An 18,683-nucleotide genomic window follows, 5' to 3' on the forward strand; every position below is an offset into this window, starting at 1 on the left:
GATATAAATAACCATTTGTATACAAGTTAAAAACCTGGTATTTATCAATCAAGCAAATCTACTTGTAGTGAATCACACACACACAAAAAAAAGTGTCCTATTGACGTAACATATATTAATTAGCAGCTGTCTTGCATTACTTGCCATGGGCTTATTGGGCTTCTCTGTCTGTACTCATTGCCAGTTGGTCTGTTCATGGAAAAATCAGAAGCCACTCTTAAGCCTTTTTTGTGATAGTGATTATATAATAATAGTACATTTGTTGTTTAGAAACATAGTTGACTAGAAGTAAATTTTCTCCCATTCTTTAACATCTCATCAAAAAGCAAAACTTACTATTGAATTTGAGAGCAACAAGAAATTATAATTTTTAGACTTTATTATAAAAAAAAATTACACGGTGGTATATTTTAAGGCATTTATAGAAAAAACCCACACAAGCCACATCTCTTTATTCTAAAGCTTTTTGCAAAGAGCAAAAATCAAGAGCATCCCAAGTCAACATTTTCACATTGTCAATTTTCTAATATTTGTTAAGGATACATATCGAGAAGTGATAATAATAGATAACAGAACTTTCTCTAATTTCCCCAGAAAAATTAGAGGAGTGAACTGATGGCATCAATGGCACAGTCATATTAAAAACAAAGATATTAGAAAGGAAATTAACATTATTAGTATTCAAAAATGTTTCAACAGAGCTAACCTAAAGTGGTATTATAACCTAACATAACCTAAAGTGGCTACTTAAATAGAATGGGCGAGAAAAGTTTAGTAAGACAGATGTTTGATTCCAAGATGAGAGGGAAAAGGCCCAGAGGAAGACTGGGTGAATTGATTCAGTCAAAAAGTGCCTTACAAGCACGAAGTATTAGATATGACAATACTGGAGTGCTCACAAGTAATAGACTGATTTGGAGGGAAATTGTTGATAGGATATTAATAATAATGTAAACTTAATCATTTAGTGCTGTCATAGTAGCCTGAACACCCCTTGAGGGTACATATCAGGAAATTGATGATGATGCTGAATCTCTGTTGAAAATGATTTTTGCTATGGGTGACTATCAGCATTGAGAAGTGATGAAATTTTCATTTTTTCCCACAAAGAAAATGGAAAAAGTATGCAATTTAGTACAAAGTGAATGACGAACTAACTTTAGGCAAGAGAGCTAAAGGGGCTGGAATTTTCCTTGGCTTACAACTAGTTTTACGTTAAACCACTTGTGGCTTTTTTGTTCCCATATCTCAATATTTTTTAGGACACAAATTTGGCATAAGGCCATTAAACAAAATTCAACAAAGTTGAATGAAATCTCTTATAGCCAGTTTTATTCATGTTAAATTGCTTGATATAGTGTAGGCCTCATGACTTTGTTTTGTGCTTTCTCATTACATAATCAGAACACATACCTCTTCTACCTTAAATCTTAGCATTCATGATATGGAATGCTAAGATGATTTCAATAAATATTTCTAATAGTGATTGAAATGATGAGCAAAATTGTGTTGCTATAGAAGGAAACCATTTTCAAATTCTATACATTTCTTATTCTTTATGCAATATATATACTTTTTTCAACTTGCACATACTGTATATAAGCAAACAGAATGCATTTTAAGTAACTTATTTTTTATTTCCAGATATCAAAACCGATGAACATGAACAGGTACCAACAGAAGCAACTTCATTTTTGTAAGTCTAGGACCAATGGCTTTTACATAATATCACGGTCTCAGTTTTTATAAAAACATTATTATTATTATTAAATAAACAATGTTTTAAAAGAGCATGCATAGTAGACATCCTCTAATTTTAATAATGGCTGGCACATATACAAATAAATATATTTCATGTGCTTCTAATAAGGATGAAATATATTGGAGTTAATAAATTCAGTTTTTCTGTATGTGGGTTGTGTCAGTAAAAATAATACAACAAGTCCTTGATTTACATAGATTCATAGATATGCATTAGTCATTACGTTTTCTTTTTTTTACCTTGAGCACAAGTTGTGTTTTATTAATGAACTTATGTAGTAATTATTGAAAGCAAAATGTAAACTCTAAAAATGATAAGAATAAATTACATGTATTCACAGTGGTAAGAGGCTCATTATAACAATGGAGACTAAAGTGCATTGCATGAGCTTATGAAATGAATGAATAGACTGTTAGACTTATTATTATTGTGTGACACCTCCAAGGAGTCCAAAGACTCATCGAGGGAGGGTACCTACCACTCTCAATCTCCACCACTCAATCCACCAACTACAGTGAACTGCATCATCTACACCAATGGTATCTACTGCCCACTACAACCATTAGCATTTTCACAGACAATCACAAACATCCATGCCCACGATAGAATTTGAACCTGCAGCCTTTTGGCTGGAGAGTGGATACGCTAACCACTCGGCCAACCAGGCTGGCAAAAAAAAGAAAGGAAACATAATTCGCAGTCAGCAGGATTCGAACCTGCATGTAGAAACCCCTGCTGGATTTCAAGTCCATCACCTTAACCACGACTGCTATTTATGAAACATAAAGTTCATTATCTTTTTATGCATTATGCAGCACATGAAAATGTTCAGCCACTGCAATCTACAACCACTTAGACCACGTTGGCTGCAAAGAGACATATTAATAGCAGAAATGGAAAAATTATTGGCAATTTTGATTTAAACATGCAACAACAAATGCTGATAAGTCTCATTAAACAGAAAACCCAAAATGCTATTGCATGCTATGAATTGATTTACAAGGGAAAAAAAAAGTTTGATTGTTTATAATATTGCTTGCATTGGTTTTCTTATGATTATATATGCTTTTATATTTATATATTTGATAGGATATTAAGTAAACTTGCTCATTTTCTCAAAGTTTTCTTTTCATAACTAAAACCATTGTCAGAAATGAATCGTATTTAAGCATCATTTTACTTATACTGATTTTCAACTTGTGAATAAACTTTTGGAACATTAACCATGTAAATCAAGGACTTACTGTATTATTAAATAAAGTTTATTAGTGTTAATTTAACAATGTATAACTTGAAGGACAATAGACACTCAATTCAGTGGCCTTAATGCTAAGACATAGTGCACGAACAAGAGGATCCAAGTTAGGTATTCTACTTTATTTGTCTCAATTTTAGTAGCAAATGCCATGTCCTTAGTTATCTATAATAGGTATCGAAGTGCAAGAACAAGCTAGCTCAGAACAGAATATGTTTTCTTTTTGTCATCCTCATTGGTATTGAATTCCAAAGAAATTCTGAAGTGTGATTACAAAAAAAAAAAAACCTACCATAATAAAGAACAATTTTTATCCATTACAGATACAATATTATTTTTACATTTACACTTTTATGTATTCCTCCAGTCTCATTTAATGGCCTTATTTAAAAAAAAAAAAAAATTAAAAAAAAAAAAATCTTACTGCAAATAGGTGTTCATTAATGGTTTGCACAAAAAAATTTTTTTTTAAAATAAAATAATATTTGTTGTGAAAAAAAAGCACCCCTCATTGAAACTATTGAACCTTTATAGTAGGGATGCAGTACAAAGTATTGTATAATATCATATCACATCTTATTCATCATGTGATATTTTTACAAAGGAATGTGTATATAAGTTATATATATTTTATGCATTTATAGTAGATCTATTTTTAGAATCTCTTTAAGATATTCTTTTATTTCTTACTGGAATGGAAACATCTACTAAATGTCGAAAGTTTTTTCGCATGGCTATAGTATAAAAAGATGCCAAGAAATTATATATTTTATGCATTTATAGTAGATCTATTTTTAGAATATCTTCAAAAGTATTATTTTATTTATTACTGGAATGGAAACATCTACTAAATATTGCAAGTTTTTCACTTGGCTATAGTATAAAAAGATCCTAAGAAATTATATTCTTGGTTTAATCCTTTATCCAAGTGTAAATAAATAAGTTTGCACATCAGTATCATGTGCAGACTTACTTGTTTACAAAATTTAACTATTATTAATAATAAGAATAGTTAAAGTTTGTTGTTCATCTTATAGGTTTATGGAATTTACAAATTTCTATAGATTGAGTAAAAATAACATTATTAATGTCAGTCAGTCATCTCGTCATTTAATGAACTGGAGCTGTATTTGGCATACACACTGTAGAATTCTGTCATTAAAATGACTCAAATTTTAATAGAACTAAAGTTAATTAAGCATGCAAGGAATTCTGATGTTCATAAGTGTACTGATTGTTACATTCCTTGTTGTTTTAGGAAATAATGTAGAAGATTGATTAAACTGGCATCATCAGGGAAACAGTGCATTTGCAGACTTTACGGAAAGGCCTGTAGTCCTAAATTGTGCCAGTTTGTTGGCTTAGGTGTCTTGGTTGTTGGGCTGATTATCTGTGGATGAGGTTTCCCAGATGACTCAAGGAATAGTCTCTCATATTTCTACTTGCTTCATTGGAGTAAGATTGCCTTTCTCCAAGAGATTGTGTCACAGGTTTTCAAGACATAGACTGTTAATCCTGAGCAGCAATGGTGGTATCAGCTGAAGTTTCAGTGCTCTGAGGCCTGCACATGTTTATCCATAGGAGGAAATGTTGCAGTTGATTTTTAGGAGAGCAGATAAGTGATGCCAATTTCTTGTGTGGTTTGAAGGCTGTCACAAGATTGCATTAATTTTAAGATCTTGGTTACCTTTTCAGAGGTGCCACAGATATATCAGATAGTGATAATTAATTATAGGCCATGTTTGGAGGGAAAGATGTAATTGTAAGTAGACGTATTTACTTGTGTGTTTATTTTTCATAATGTGTAATCAGCATATCTAGGAAGGACACACTTCTTAGTAACTTTCTATAGTGAATCAGCTCCTTGGCTGTTCAAATGTAAAAGGGAAGTGTTTAGTGTGTCTGAGTCACATGGCCAAATAGCAAACACATTGTCAGTACCACCACTATGGCCCCTCAGAACTAGCAGATTTTGGATACTTACTACAGGATCCATTGGAAAAAGGCCACCTTACTTCACCAAAATAGATATCAATATGAGAGACTGTTCCCGGAATTTGCCTCTGCCATCACAAACTATCCTCACCTCAACAAATATGGTTGCATTAAATTGCCTTTCCTCTATTGAACTTTGCCTAATGGCAAAGAGCATTTAATCAAGCCCTGGGTGGTGCAATTTAGGGCTAACTATTAGGCCTCCTGTTTCTTCTTTTCAATCTCACTTATTCATGTATTGCCTGCGTGCACATAACTGTACTAGCGATACTGTTCTCCTGATGCTGCCAATTTAGCTTAGGTTTAATTATTGCTTTCAGTATTTCACCAGTTTAGTCATATCTTCTATGGCGTAATTTCTTTAAATAGCAGGAGGAGTAACAACAAAGTCCCACAACTTCAGTAGGCTGAAATTGAAACCCTCCAAGACAACAATCTTGCATTTCTAAAATGTTATAGGGATAAAATCATTCCCAGTCTCTATAAAATTGAAAATCACTTTCACTAAAGCAAGGCACTCTGTATTTACAAGAACACTACCTTCACCTCTTAGAGAACAATTATTGATGCACTTTGCCAACACTAATGAAGCTACCCGTATGATAGAAAAACTCACAACATGCTTAATGTAGCAGTTAAGGAATTGCATGAAATTGAAAGTTGACACATTCAAGAGTTTCCCAGTCTGGTTACAAAAACACTCGTAAGCTTTAATGAATACCTGAAAGAAGTATAGTGAAACTGTCTTTTCTGACATGCAGCTAGAATATGAACTTGAACATTGTTTCCAGAAATGTACCAACCAGTGATTTCTTGATACAGATCAAGCAAGGAATATACAGCCTTCAACATCAGTGTGGCTAATAATATTCTGCTCAGTGTATCTAATGTCCTACCACATGAAACCTCACAAAAGCAGACTCTCTCTAACAGTGAATTTAAGGTTTTACTGAAATGCAAAAGTGGATAAAGACAATGGATGTAGCCCTCAATCCTTCAGATTACACTCAAAATAGCTACCTTTATAAAAGACTGATGAATGAGCTGCCAGTTAAACTATAGTTCCAGCAACACAAAGATCAAAATCTTATTGTTCCAGGTTTCCTCCTCTCCAAGATATATGGGCTATGAATATTCATAAAGAGGATGTTCCATTACATTCACACATGGATGGCACGGACTTGTCCATATTGCCTAGCCAAAGTGCTCTTTCATATTACTAGCAATATCCCTTCACACATAAAGAACTCTGCTTGGTTCAAGACCTCGCCCACCATAGAACGGACTTAATCTTCAGTTTTAATATCTCATTATTCTCATTATAAGAATGCTTTAAGCAATTTCTAGACTCTCGAGTGTTAGTTATGTAGAGCAGTTGAGTGAATGTGGATTACAGAACTTGGTGGGTAAGAGGAAAAGAGGAGATATGATAGACTTTTCAGTTAAGGAATTATAAGAAATAATTATAAAAAGAGTGGATGTTAAGATGGAAAGAATGAGAGGCCATCCCTGGAAATTGTGTAAAGATGTGGGTGAAGAAGGGTGTTTTTTTTTTGTTTTTGTTTTTTTGGTAGAGAGTTATTGGGGAGTAGAATGCATTGTGAATTCAGGGAGTGTAAATAACTCTTCAAAGTTCATTATGATGGTCCTGTTGCTGCTTGGGTGGACCTCTCACAATGAGTCTAATGATTTCATGTAGGTTGCTATACTAATAAATAACAAAAATGATTGCAGTAGTGTAGCTAGGGTTTTGGTGTTCTTTGCAAATTTGTAGCTATGGTCTTTTTTTTTTTTTTTTTTAGTTTGAATTTCAATAACTGATAAAATATCCTGTCACTGACATCCTCTGACACTAGTGTCCCACTTAAAATACTGTCAACCTAATCCAAGCTGAATCTCTTCTTGATACATCAGTTTTGTTTCAGTTTGCTATGGCAAATTCTACAAATAGAGAATACTGCTGCCATAGTTGGCTACTCAGGATTAGCCAACTATACCAACTATTTTATAGAAATAAATATTTGAAAATAGTGCCCTAAGTTCTGCCCAACTTAGACCTACTACCATCTGACTACAACTATGTAGACAATGTGTGTGCGCTACTTGGCCACATGACTCAGGCACTTTTTTTTTCATTTGAGATGCTAACAGTTAATAATTCACTACACTACAGAATAGAAATAGAAAACAACAACAGTATGCCCTTCCTAGATACTTTCACATGAATAATCAGATGAATCCTTGGCTTTCACCTGCTATAAAACACACAGAAATTCACCATTAGCTGTATTATACCCCCCCCCCTCCAAAGTATGGCATAAAAATCCTGGCCAAAAGCATTTGCTCTGATTACAGCCTACTAATGTATTGTGTATGTGGTTTACTTTCTGAACCATATACCCACCAGATCAAGAAAATTTGTAACATCCCATTCAGCTTCCTCCCTACAAATATAGCCTAGAATAAATTTATCACTATCGTTTTAGAGTTGCCATATATCCATGACACATCTAAAAAGGTGGCAAAGATTTAAAAAAAAACAAATTATCATCACTTTATCCACTCTCCTAAACACTAGCCACAACCCTTGGATCTGCTTAGGGTCTACCAAGTACCCTGCAGCTGCAACTTTTCCTACTATGGCTCAACCAGCTAGCCTACATCTGATACCATGGCTACTCAGGATTAGCCAACTATACCTTGGAAAACTGCCAGAGAATCCACCTTACTTGACCAAAGCTAGTATAAATATAAGAGACTATCTCAAGCTCAACAAATATGGTTACATTAAGCTTCCTTTATCTAGGAGAACTTATTATTATTATTTTGACACCTCCAGGGAGTCCAAAGACTCATCGAGGGAGAGTGTGCCGACAGCATCGAACGATTGGCCCCCTTCCAACTACTAACCGCGCTCAAACTTACTTAACTGAGCCATTAGTAGCAGAGGCTCTACCAATCGACCAACCTTTTATCTACATACATTTAGCCCTTACAGCCAAGAACACTTAATGAAGCTCACTTAGTGGCATTAGTGCTACAGGTCTTCCTGTCTTTCTTTTTCAATCTCATTTACTGTTGTTCTGTCTGCATGCACATCCCTTTAAGATACCAATTTAGTTTTGGTAAAATATTGTAAGTAATAATTTAATATGTTTAATTATTGTGTCTTCTACATGGGAATTTCCAAAAAAAAAAAAAAAAAACCAGTATGGTGACAAGCAAGGAATTGTTTATTTCAGATCATTTTGCAAAAAGTCCAATTCTATTGAAAAAAAAAAGTTTCTGTATATAATATAGTAACGTATGGCATTCTTAGGTAACTAGTAAAATAAAGGATGTTGGGAACAATCTATTTTTATCAGATTTTTCTAGTTTTAGGCTGGTGTTTAAAGATTCAGATATTAGAGATCGGATGTCATGTAACTTGCATTTTTTGAAAATGCATTAATTTTTAGACTGAAACAACAGAACTTGATCATTTATTTAGGATGTCTACAAAGTTATGTTTAAGCTTCTTAACTTATTAAAATTTTAACTGTAAATGAGAAACGTTCCTTGCTTATTTTTGTCACAGCTTTGCCTTGTAACAAAAAAAAAGCACAGTTAAAAATCACACTTTTCTAAATTGAATAGTTGTGTAGATTAGATTTCCAAATTTTTTCCCCTATTTGTATTAATAAAATTAGGGAAAGCATTGTTTCATTAGAGAGAAAAAAAAAGGGTGGGTGGGAGGAGTGTGGTTAACAGCTAATGGCAATTTTGAAATAAGGTAGCTGAATCTTTGAAGACTTGGTCCAGTTGTCATGACATGCAAATCCTTTCAAATTTGTTTCTTTTCAGGTTTCACTCAAAAAATGAAAACTAGGACTGTAATTAGTTGTAAGAAATGTATTGAAGCTATTTCCACTTTAATAGTTATTGCTCAAAGAAGTACTTTTGGCAGCATTTTTACTAATTGGTTATGTATCCCTATGACAGTTTACAAAAATATGAATTCATATATTCAACTGGAAATCTTGGAACTGTACAAGAATGTTTTGTTTCACTGCAAAAATAAATGAAATTAAAAAAAAAAAAAATTAAATTGAGAAATACTTTTCCTTATTTCAGTACATAAGGAATTACTTTACTGAAAATTATTTGAAAGATTAAATATTCTTTGCAGGAAAAGTTCAGAATCATGACTAGAATAAGTTATTCATTAAAAAAAATTGCTGTCATAAAAGGATTTATAATGTAAATTGCCCATTAAAATTTTTATAAGGTTTTCTAAAAAATTTACTTAATAAAAATTCTTAATTTTTTATGTAATAAAAATTATGTTCAGTTTAAATTTTAGCTCACTTTTATCCAAAAATATTTGATCAGTTGTAAACAAACTATTTATAATAATTCAAGTCTTTATGTATATTTCAAGCATTGTTTTATGTATTAACCTGAATGAAAATAATGAATATTTGTTACATAACATCATCAGTATATGTATGATGAAAATATGCATTTGCAATAAACTTTTTTTTTTTAAACTTCTAACTGATTATATAAATGTATCTAATTTTATTAAGAGAACTGTTTTATGAAAATTTTTTTAAAATAAATTCTGTATGAAGTTTTGGTGCTTTAATTCTTATGCATTACAGTTATCCTTTAAACTTTATTTATAAGGACATAAATTCCATACTCAAACCTTAATACTTTACTTTTAAAGTAGAGTGTATTAAGTGAAAAGAAAGCTAATCTTGGATAATGGATTTTCTGTTTAAGGTGTTCATTAAGCTATTTAAAAGCATATTAAAAGTGGAAAGAGACAGTAAGAAAGGGAATTTTCAGTAAAAGTATATGATAATTTGCATGATAAAGTATCTTCAAGATCAGTGGTGCACTCAGGATTTAATCTTGGAGGGGGAAGTTGAGTAGAGGATTTGCGAATACACACTACGCATCGCATACGCCTATGACTGAGCATCTGCAGTGATCGCTAATTCATAAGTAGTATAGAAATAGAAGACATGACACAACATAAAAAAAAATGAATTTTAATTAGGAAAAGATTTTTGGAAAATTTTCTAGTGTTTTTTCCTTTTCTTTAGGGGGAGTACCCGTGCCCCTTGTCCCCCCCCCCGGGTGCGCTACTGTTCAAGATGGTGCAGAAAATAGTTCTTGCTATTGAGGAGGTGATATTCAACAAGGCACTATAAAAGTGCGACCAATTCTTAAAGGATTTATGCAGGGTGCCTCGACTTAGAATGTCTCTCTAACATATAAGTTATACAGATTACTTATATAAAGTAAAGAGATTACTAGTGGAATTTTTTGTATTATTAGAATATAGGATAAAAACTAAATGAAATATTTCTGACTTTCATTTTGGAAATTATGGATTTTACAACTGTGTTATAAATAACTATTTTTAATTTCCTGACGTTTCGACCTTCATATCAAGGTCATCATCTGGAGTATATACAAGTACAAGCTGAGTTTCATTTCACACAGTAAGCTAAAGAAACAATGATTTGGTCACTGGTTATTCTACTGGCATGATCTCTAGAGAGAAAAAAAAAAGATACAGATAAAATTAATTAAATATTTAGAAACTACATCAAAGCTAAATTCTATTTAAGATAACATGGGAGAAACATTCTTTCATATTGATACTTTTCTTACAGTAACAATGATGTCTTTTTTTTTTTTTTTTTTTTTTTTTTTTTTTTAACATGACAGTTGTTATATTAGATTTAAGATTCTGGATTATATCTACAATCCTGTTTATAGTTAGCTCTTAGGGAGAAAGGTTCTGTGGGTAGAATATGTGCCTTCCATATGCTTGGGATTTTTAGACCACCATTATTATTCAGATTGGGGTGGTTGATAAGAATCTCACAAGCTTCCTTAAATTTGCATTCATACCATGTTTTGGTGTGATGTAAACAACTAGTGCTTTTCCAGTCAATTCTATGTAAAGTGTTCAGGGCTTGATCCACCATAGTTATTATATTTAATGTGCCACTTATGTTCCTTTTGTCTGATAGGAATTGTGCGTCCTGTTTCCCCTATACATGGTAGATTACAGGTGCAATAAATACGGTATACTCCAAGGTGGGCCAGCAGAGGAAGTGGATCTTTGGATGAGTTGAGTAAGCATTTTAATTTTGAAGAATTTAAAGGTGGCTTTGAGGTTGTATTTCTGTAGTATTCTGTTTATTTTATCTGATAGGAAGTATTGTAGTCTGGTTTATCCTTGTTTTTTATTGAGGGCTTGTAGAGAATTTTGTTAATGGTGTTTTGGCTGTAACCATTTTTTAGAAAAGTATTGCTGATACTTTAAATTCGTCTTTCAGTGTTTGTTCATTGGAGCAGATCTTCAAAGCCCTGTTTTTTAGAGTATTAATGACACCTAGTTTTTGTGTTGGTGGTAAGAATTTAGGTGTATATATATTGGCCAGTATGTGTCGGTTTCTGGCAAACAGTGAAGGAAAGACTGCCAGAAGAAAGACGTTGACAAGTGTATCTAGAAATGGAAGCGTGTTCTGTTTTTCAATCTCAATTGTGAACTGTATGTGTTTGTGTTGTTTGTTTAGGTGGCTAAGGAAAGTGTCTAGCAGCGATGGGGCCAGATCACAAAAACATCGTCAATGTATCTAAGCCAGACTTTGGGTTTTAAAGGAGAGGAATCTAGAGCATGTTGTTCAAAATGTTCCATATAAAAGTTAGCAATGGGGGGGGGATAATGGCGAGCCCATGGCTGTGCCTTCTTTTTGTAGGTAGAAAGCGTTTTGCTATACAAAATAACCAGAATGTAATGCGCAAAGAGCGCCGTGATATCTGGAGGGAATTTATTCTGTAAAAGAAGGATTGTGTCATTGATTTGGGACATTCATAAAGAGGGCAGAGACGTCAAAACTGACTAATAAATCATCTTTTTCTAATGTAATGTCTTTGATTATGTTTATAAAGTGTTATGTTTCTGATATAGGAGAGGGAATGACCTACCAACTCCTTGAGTGTTGCCGCTAATTTCTTGGCTAGGTGATAATTCGGGCTGTCTATACCTTCGACTATCGGCCGGAGTGGTGTGTTTTGTTTGTGTATCTTAGGTAGACTGTAAATTCTCAGGGAATGAGCGTAGTGCAGAAGTAGGCCATGTAGTAATTGATTTAAGTAGTTTCTGTTTTCTTTTTTATTCTATTGATTTGATCATAGTTAACAAGTTGGTATGTACTATTGTCCGAGACTAGCAGATTTATTTTTCTAAATATGTGGTTCGGTTTAGAATAATGGTGGCACTTCCCTTATCGGCTCTAGTTATTATGATGTTCGGATTTGATTTTAATAATTTCACTGCTGTTAATTCGTGTTTCATTAAGTTGCTTGTTGTTGTTTTCTTATAATTTATATTTAAAATGTTGGTGGTTTCTAAACGTATTTTATCTGCTATGGTATTTGGAATGAATCGTAAGCCTCTTTCAATATTACCAATAAAATCCAGTTTCCTCATCGACCGCTAAGTAGCGCGAGTTCATCTTTGTTTAAGGCGTGGTTGGATAGGTTAACTACGTTACTATTACCTGCAGGTGGCTCCTGTTGCTTCTTGCTTCTGGTTGGTTGTTAATGTTCACTGCAGGGAAATTCGATCTTTTAGTCTTTGAAATTTGGATATGAGATTTTCTTTCTTAGTTTGAAGGATATGGTTTGCCATGTTGTCCATAATCTTTTCGAGGATAATCCACATCTCTGCATTCAAGTAACTTGTACCTGGTTTTGAGTGATGGCCAGGTTTTTTCTAGTAGCTTGGATCTGTTCTCTGAGTAACGCTTTCTCCATGCGGCGGTATATTCGTTGCACCTTTGTTGAGGTAAATTTTCTCTTTAGTTTGATGCAATTCGGAATGATATTGCTGTCCCTATAACGTTTTAAAAATGCCAGTTGATTGATCAAACCAGAAACACGAATCTTCAACTTATCATATTGATTGCATCGCTTGTGGGTCGAATCTCCATGAATTATTAGAATCCTTTCTTTTAGTATTGCATGGTGATCAGCATTCATTTTGGAAATTATGGACTTTACAACCATATTATAAATAACTATTTTTAATTTCCTGATGTTTCGACCTTCATATCAAGTTCATCAGGAGTATATACAAGGATAAGCTGAGTTACATTTCACACAGTAAGCTAAAGAAACAATGATTTGAACACCGGTTATTCTACTGGCATTAATTAATTTTTAATTTTATCTTTTTTATTTTTTTTCACTAGAGGTCATGCCAGTAGAATAACCGGTGATCAAATCATTGTTTCTTTAGCTTACTGTGTGAAATGTAACTCAGCTTGTGCTTGTATATATTCCAGATGATGACCTTGATATGAAGGTAGAAACGTCGGGAAATTAAAAATAGTTATTTATAACACAGTTGTAAAGTCCATAATTTCCAAAATGAATGCTGATCACTGTGCAACACTAAAAGAAAGGAAATATTTCTTACTACAAATTCTTCTTCTTTGACGGCTATCGGAGGTCGGTGACCACCTTGGAAAATTTTGAGCGATTCTCAGCTACTCTGAGGAGTCTCTCAGAGCTCATGCCAGTCACTGTCTGCAGCCAAGATTTGCTTTGTCCTCTTCTTTCATTTATCTTCCCTTTTATAATCAATTGAAGTATCTTATATTTTTCATTATGAAGTAGGTGACCAAGATATGCAGTTTTCCTTCTTTTTATGGTATCTAAAAGTTCACTTGATTTCGCCATTTATTCCAGTACTTCCTGATTGGACGTTTTTTCAATAAAATTCAATTCATTTTGTGTAAAGCCATTTAAAATATAATTATGTACAGTTAATTAATATCTTGTAGAAATTTAAAAAACCTTACTTATTTTATCAATCTGCATGGGCATCATACAATCAGGCAGATATGACTATCTCATTAAGATAAGGACAATTGATCAAAATATAGTAAATTGGTAGTGTGGATAAACAGTACTTACTGACATATCATCACCCTTTGCCAGGACAAAATGTGTAAGGACTATGATCTATGCCATGCAAGAACAATGCCAATCTTTGAACAAGGTTCATTGGGAGGATTAAGTTTAAATTTTAGGCTTAATTTTGTATAGTTTGTGTTTCTTTGCCACTGGGATATTAGCTTTTATTTTATGATCTGTCTGTAACCATTGTACAGGGCAGACAAAGGACATGTTGACTTTGCTGCATCTTCATTTTTGTTGATCACAATGTAGCTTGAGATCCAAGCAAAGTCTCCAGATTTTATGGAAGACTCAACATTTTCTGTCAAATGTTGTATCTGAAGATAGCAGTGGATGTTCGTGGATGAGTTCAGTGTAAATAATGCACCTTGCGCAGTTTTTTTTTTTTTTTTTTTTTTTTATAATGTAACACCAACTCAGCTGTATTCAAGTGGGATCCAACTAGATATTATGCTGTATTGGAAGACAGCAGCAGCAGGTCCCACTAGAGACTGATTTCAAACCATTTGTGTCATTCATTAGAAAGTCAGAGAATTCTGCTCTGTGTGTCTGAAAAAGTCTTGATTAAATAAGTACTCAGTAATGATAGGAAAAAGAAAATTAGTCTCCACCTCAGGAAGTGGAAGATGGTGCACAAAGAATACTCATTCCTCTCCAGCACTTATCCCACAACTGGTATATGCAGGGCAGAATGTTAGTTTTTGTAATCAAATGTGAGAATGTAAGATATTTGTATTAAAATTCAGATATTCCAAAAATAAAAAAAATAATTAACTTAAGAAATTAGTAATGCGGTATTAGTTTATTATTATTGACACTTCCAATGACTTATTGGAGGTCATTGGAATCTTCAATTGGAAAAAGTTCATATAAAGGTTCCTCTTGTAACAACGAGAATGGAACTCAGGTCTTTTCCAATTGAAGAACACAATATACTGTCATTTTTCCAATTGTGCTATGGAGATGCTTATAAAAGTAATTATTTAAATATATATGTTTGTTTTTGTATGTCGTGCACAATACGTTTTGAAAGGTTATTTTAATATTTTAGCCACTTGAAGTCTTGCTGTTTAGATGTGAAATTTTCATTGAGATTTCAGGTATAGGCTTTTTATGTCCTGTTCCTGCTCTGCAGATGATCTTTCCATCTTAATCTTGGACATCCGTGGTTTCTTCTTCCTGTAAGTTTATATTTATATGCTAGTTTGGGAATCCTATTGTTATTCATCCTTTATGTGGTGTAGCCAATTTTTCTGATATTGTTCTATTTCTTGTATATAATCGTTCTCTTATTTCTGTGTTTTTCTTTTTATCTAATCCTCAAGGACTCACTTTAGTGAGCACGGGAGCAGCAAACCCGAGGTACCTGATGCTGGACTGTGCTTTACTTCATATAATATATATCTGTATATTATCTGTAGATTGGTCCCTAATCTTCTTTCTTTCTTGTTGTTCATCCTGCTCCCCCCCCCCCCCCCGGGGAGCAGCAAACCCGAGGTACCTGATGCTGGACTGTGCTTTACTTCATGTAATACACATCTGTATATTATCTGTAGACTGGTCCCTAATCTTCTTTCTTTCTTGTTGTTCATCCCACTCCTCCCCCCCCCCCCCCCCAGTGCTATTAGAGTAGTTGAGGGCTAGGGGTGAATCTTTCCTATTATACTATGTTTTTTCCATTTCATGCAGTGGGAGTCTGCCTTCCCTCCCAAAAGGCAGGTTTGGAGGCCCATCCAGGGGAACTTTACAATTACTTGCAAAACTCTAAAGAAGAAAAATAGGATGGATTTAATCGGAATTGAGCTGGCTAATGGAAAGGGACTTCTCTTTGAGAAATTAGATGTGAAATCAATTTATTTAAATTAGATATTAGCAGTTAGTTATAATTTTGAGCTGTCAAAAGTTTTATAATGTTGGTACTCAGGGCCGGCAGAAGCGGGCATGCGGACGACGCTATGAAGGGGGCACCGGGGCACGGGTCATAAGTTCATTTTTAAGAAACAAAATTTTTATCATAAAAACAAAAAATTCTTAGAATGATCAATATTAAAATAAATAAGGCCAGATACACCGAATAAAAATTTTTAAAAAATTGTATATTGCCAGCTGTTTACAATTTTGCAGCAAGAGCAGGCTAAATGCTTGTTTCCACAATCTAAAGTGAAACAGTGAACGGTTTTTATGCGCAGAAACGAATTTTCGTACAAAACATTTGTTGCTACGTAACCAGTCATATGGTACTGTAAAAACTCTATTGTAGCTTAAATATTCCAAAGCACATTACATTCGATTGTTTACTTTGGTTAAGTCCCATGTGAATATTGTAAAAATAAACTTTGTTTGTCTCTGTATAGTTTGTTTTAGATGTTATTGTAAATAACACTCTGGAAGTTAACTGTATATACTGCTTTAATAAGAATATGTTAGAGTGTTAAAAACAAAGGCAATGTTTATATCGCCAAAGCTGCATGTAATAGATCTACATGGTGGCATTAGAAAGATTGTTATTAAAATTTGTTTGTATGAGAAAGGCTTGCAGACTCTAAGTGTAAACATCTGCTAAGTCAGACAGAAAGGTTCAAACAACTTTCCGATGGCCACCAACTTACAATTAAAAGAAAGCGGAGGAGAACAAAAGGCATGCCGAACTTGAAACTTAAGATGAAAGAATCATACTGATTCTTTGGGGGTTGCCAAACTTCAGGCAAGGTCTGAGAGGAGGTATAATAAAAAGGGACTGAAGCAAACAGAAGGGGGCTGCACGGATCCAGAGATTGCTGCAGAAGTAGAGGGGGCCCAGTTCCAGAGACGTCCACAAAGAGACAGGAGAGGGTGCCCAGTTCCAGACACTGTCAAAGAGGAGGCAGCTTGGTTCCAGACATTGCTAAAGCTGCCCGGTCCCAGACATTGCCAGAGAGCATCCCGGTTCCAGACATCGTCAGAGAGCATCCCAGATCGAGACGTTGGTTGAGAGAGGAGTTTTCTGCTTCCAGAAAGGAGCTTCTCGGTTTGAGACATCACTAGAGAGAAACGACTTCTAGGCCACAGACAGGGCTTTCAAATTGCCAAAAGGAGAAGTCCCAAATGCTGTAGAAGAGAAAGTTTCCAATCCAGAGGGATCCTGATCGACAGTTGACAACAGTTTCATTTTTCTTAGAGGCGGCAATTCAAGCTACTTGAGACGGCAGTCGTCCAGGCATTTTCGGTGAGCCTGAGTAGAGGAGAAAAGGCGAGGCAAATTTCCCGAAGTACCTTCGCTCGTAAGTTTTTCTTTTTCGCCGTGGGAGAATAACATTTTTCCGGAACTGTACGAGTCCCGCTACATTCCCAATTGATATAGCCGAAGCCAAAATTCCAGATGAAGATCTGAGATGAAAGAATTGCCATAGAACTTTTAGTGAAAGACTTTTGACTAATTGTGAGATACAGAGCCTTTGTAAGTTCAAAACTTTTATATAATTCCTCTCATAGTTGTATTAGAAAGACTTTTAAGATATATGTTTAATGATTAATAAGGTTAAGAAGTGTCCTTAAGAGAATCAGTTGGCATGTTAGAAGTTGATATCAAATTTGTAAAGATAACTTAACAGAGAGATTTAGGTAACCTCTTTGCGAGTAAGCTTGGAGTTTAATAAGTAAAATTTATAAACTGAGAGTAGATAACGTTTTCTGTTAAAGTATTTTAAAGTTGAAGAAAAAAGGTTCTAAATTTTGCTAGAGTTTTTATAGAAGGATAGAGAAAGCAATCTCCCTAATGTTTAAATTCGTGTACATTTCATAGTAATGTAAATAAATGTTATTTGACTTTCTTGTTAACATAGCACGTAATAATATAAACAAGAGAGATTCTGAGAGAGAGAAAGCACGCACATCTACATTAGAATAACGGAGAATAAAGTAAAGAAAAAAGACATCACAAGTATACAAAGTTAAAATAAAATTTTACAATGTCACAGTAATGACAGGATAGCAACAGTAGATTTATAACAGTATACATCTCAATAGGCTACTGACAGTAGCACAGTGCGGACTATTGTTTCATCTCTGTCGTGTTGTGTAATAATTTCTTGTGGGTATAAAATCGAAATGGAATCAAAAATTAAAAAAAAAAAGTTATCTGGTGCACAAAATCGTAAGCGTCATGCTGCGAAAGAAGAAGATATTAAGAAACAAACTGGGGCTCTTAATAAATTTGTTAAAATATTAAAATATTCTGATGCAGATTGTAGCCAACTCGATACATCAGAAATCAGAGTTGACGAACCGTGCACGTCATCCAGTTTGAATGAAAGTACTATTACACCTGTTGAACAAGATAAGACGCAGGATTTAAGTGAAAAACAGTTAGGAGGAGATTTAGTTGTAGTTGACCATGAAACTAACACATTGTTAGTCTCTGTAAATTTAGAAGATCCAGGTGAATGGGGAAATATTGATGAAAATTTATGAGTTGTTTTAATTGAAATGGGGTCTGTTCAAAAGGAAAATATAATATATCCCAGAGATACATATGGTCGTAAATTTGGCGACACGTATTATAATAGAAAAATGGAAAATGGGGAGCTCATGCCAAGAACATGGCTCATTTATTCCGAAACTTTAAATTCTGTTTTTTGCTTTTGTTGCAAACTTTTCGCACCTACTGAATCAAGTAGTCTTGTAGAAGATTATAACAATTGG

At 33.9% G+C, this 18,683-nt stretch overlaps 1 protein-coding gene across 1 annotated transcript in view; it reads left to right on the plus strand.

Moving 5' to 3' along the window:
* LOC150100226 (major facilitator superfamily domain-containing protein 6-like) overlaps window positions 1–9,527 on the plus strand; it is a 74,461-nt gene extending 64,934 nt beyond the window's left edge. Inside the window, exons 5-6 of the mRNA XM_090402465.1 lie at window positions 1,645–1,696; window positions 8,856–9,527. Of these exons, the coding sequence (XP_090258591.1) occupies window positions 1,645–1,696; window positions 8,856–8,880 (77 nt within the window). The 3' untranslated portion in view covers window positions 8,881–9,527. The remainder of the gene's footprint in view (window positions 1–1,644; window positions 1,697–8,855) is intronic.
* The last annotated feature ends 9,156 nt before the right edge of the window (window positions 9,528–18,683 follow it).

This window comes from Typopeltis vanoorti, chromosome 13 (assembly GCF_054136105.1).
Source record: "Typopeltis vanoorti isolate ZY-2024b chromosome 13, IOZ_Tvanoo_1.0, whole genome shotgun sequence".
Lineage (NCBI taxonomy): Eukaryota > Metazoa > Arthropoda > Arachnida > Uropygi > Thelyphonidae > Typopeltis > Typopeltis vanoorti.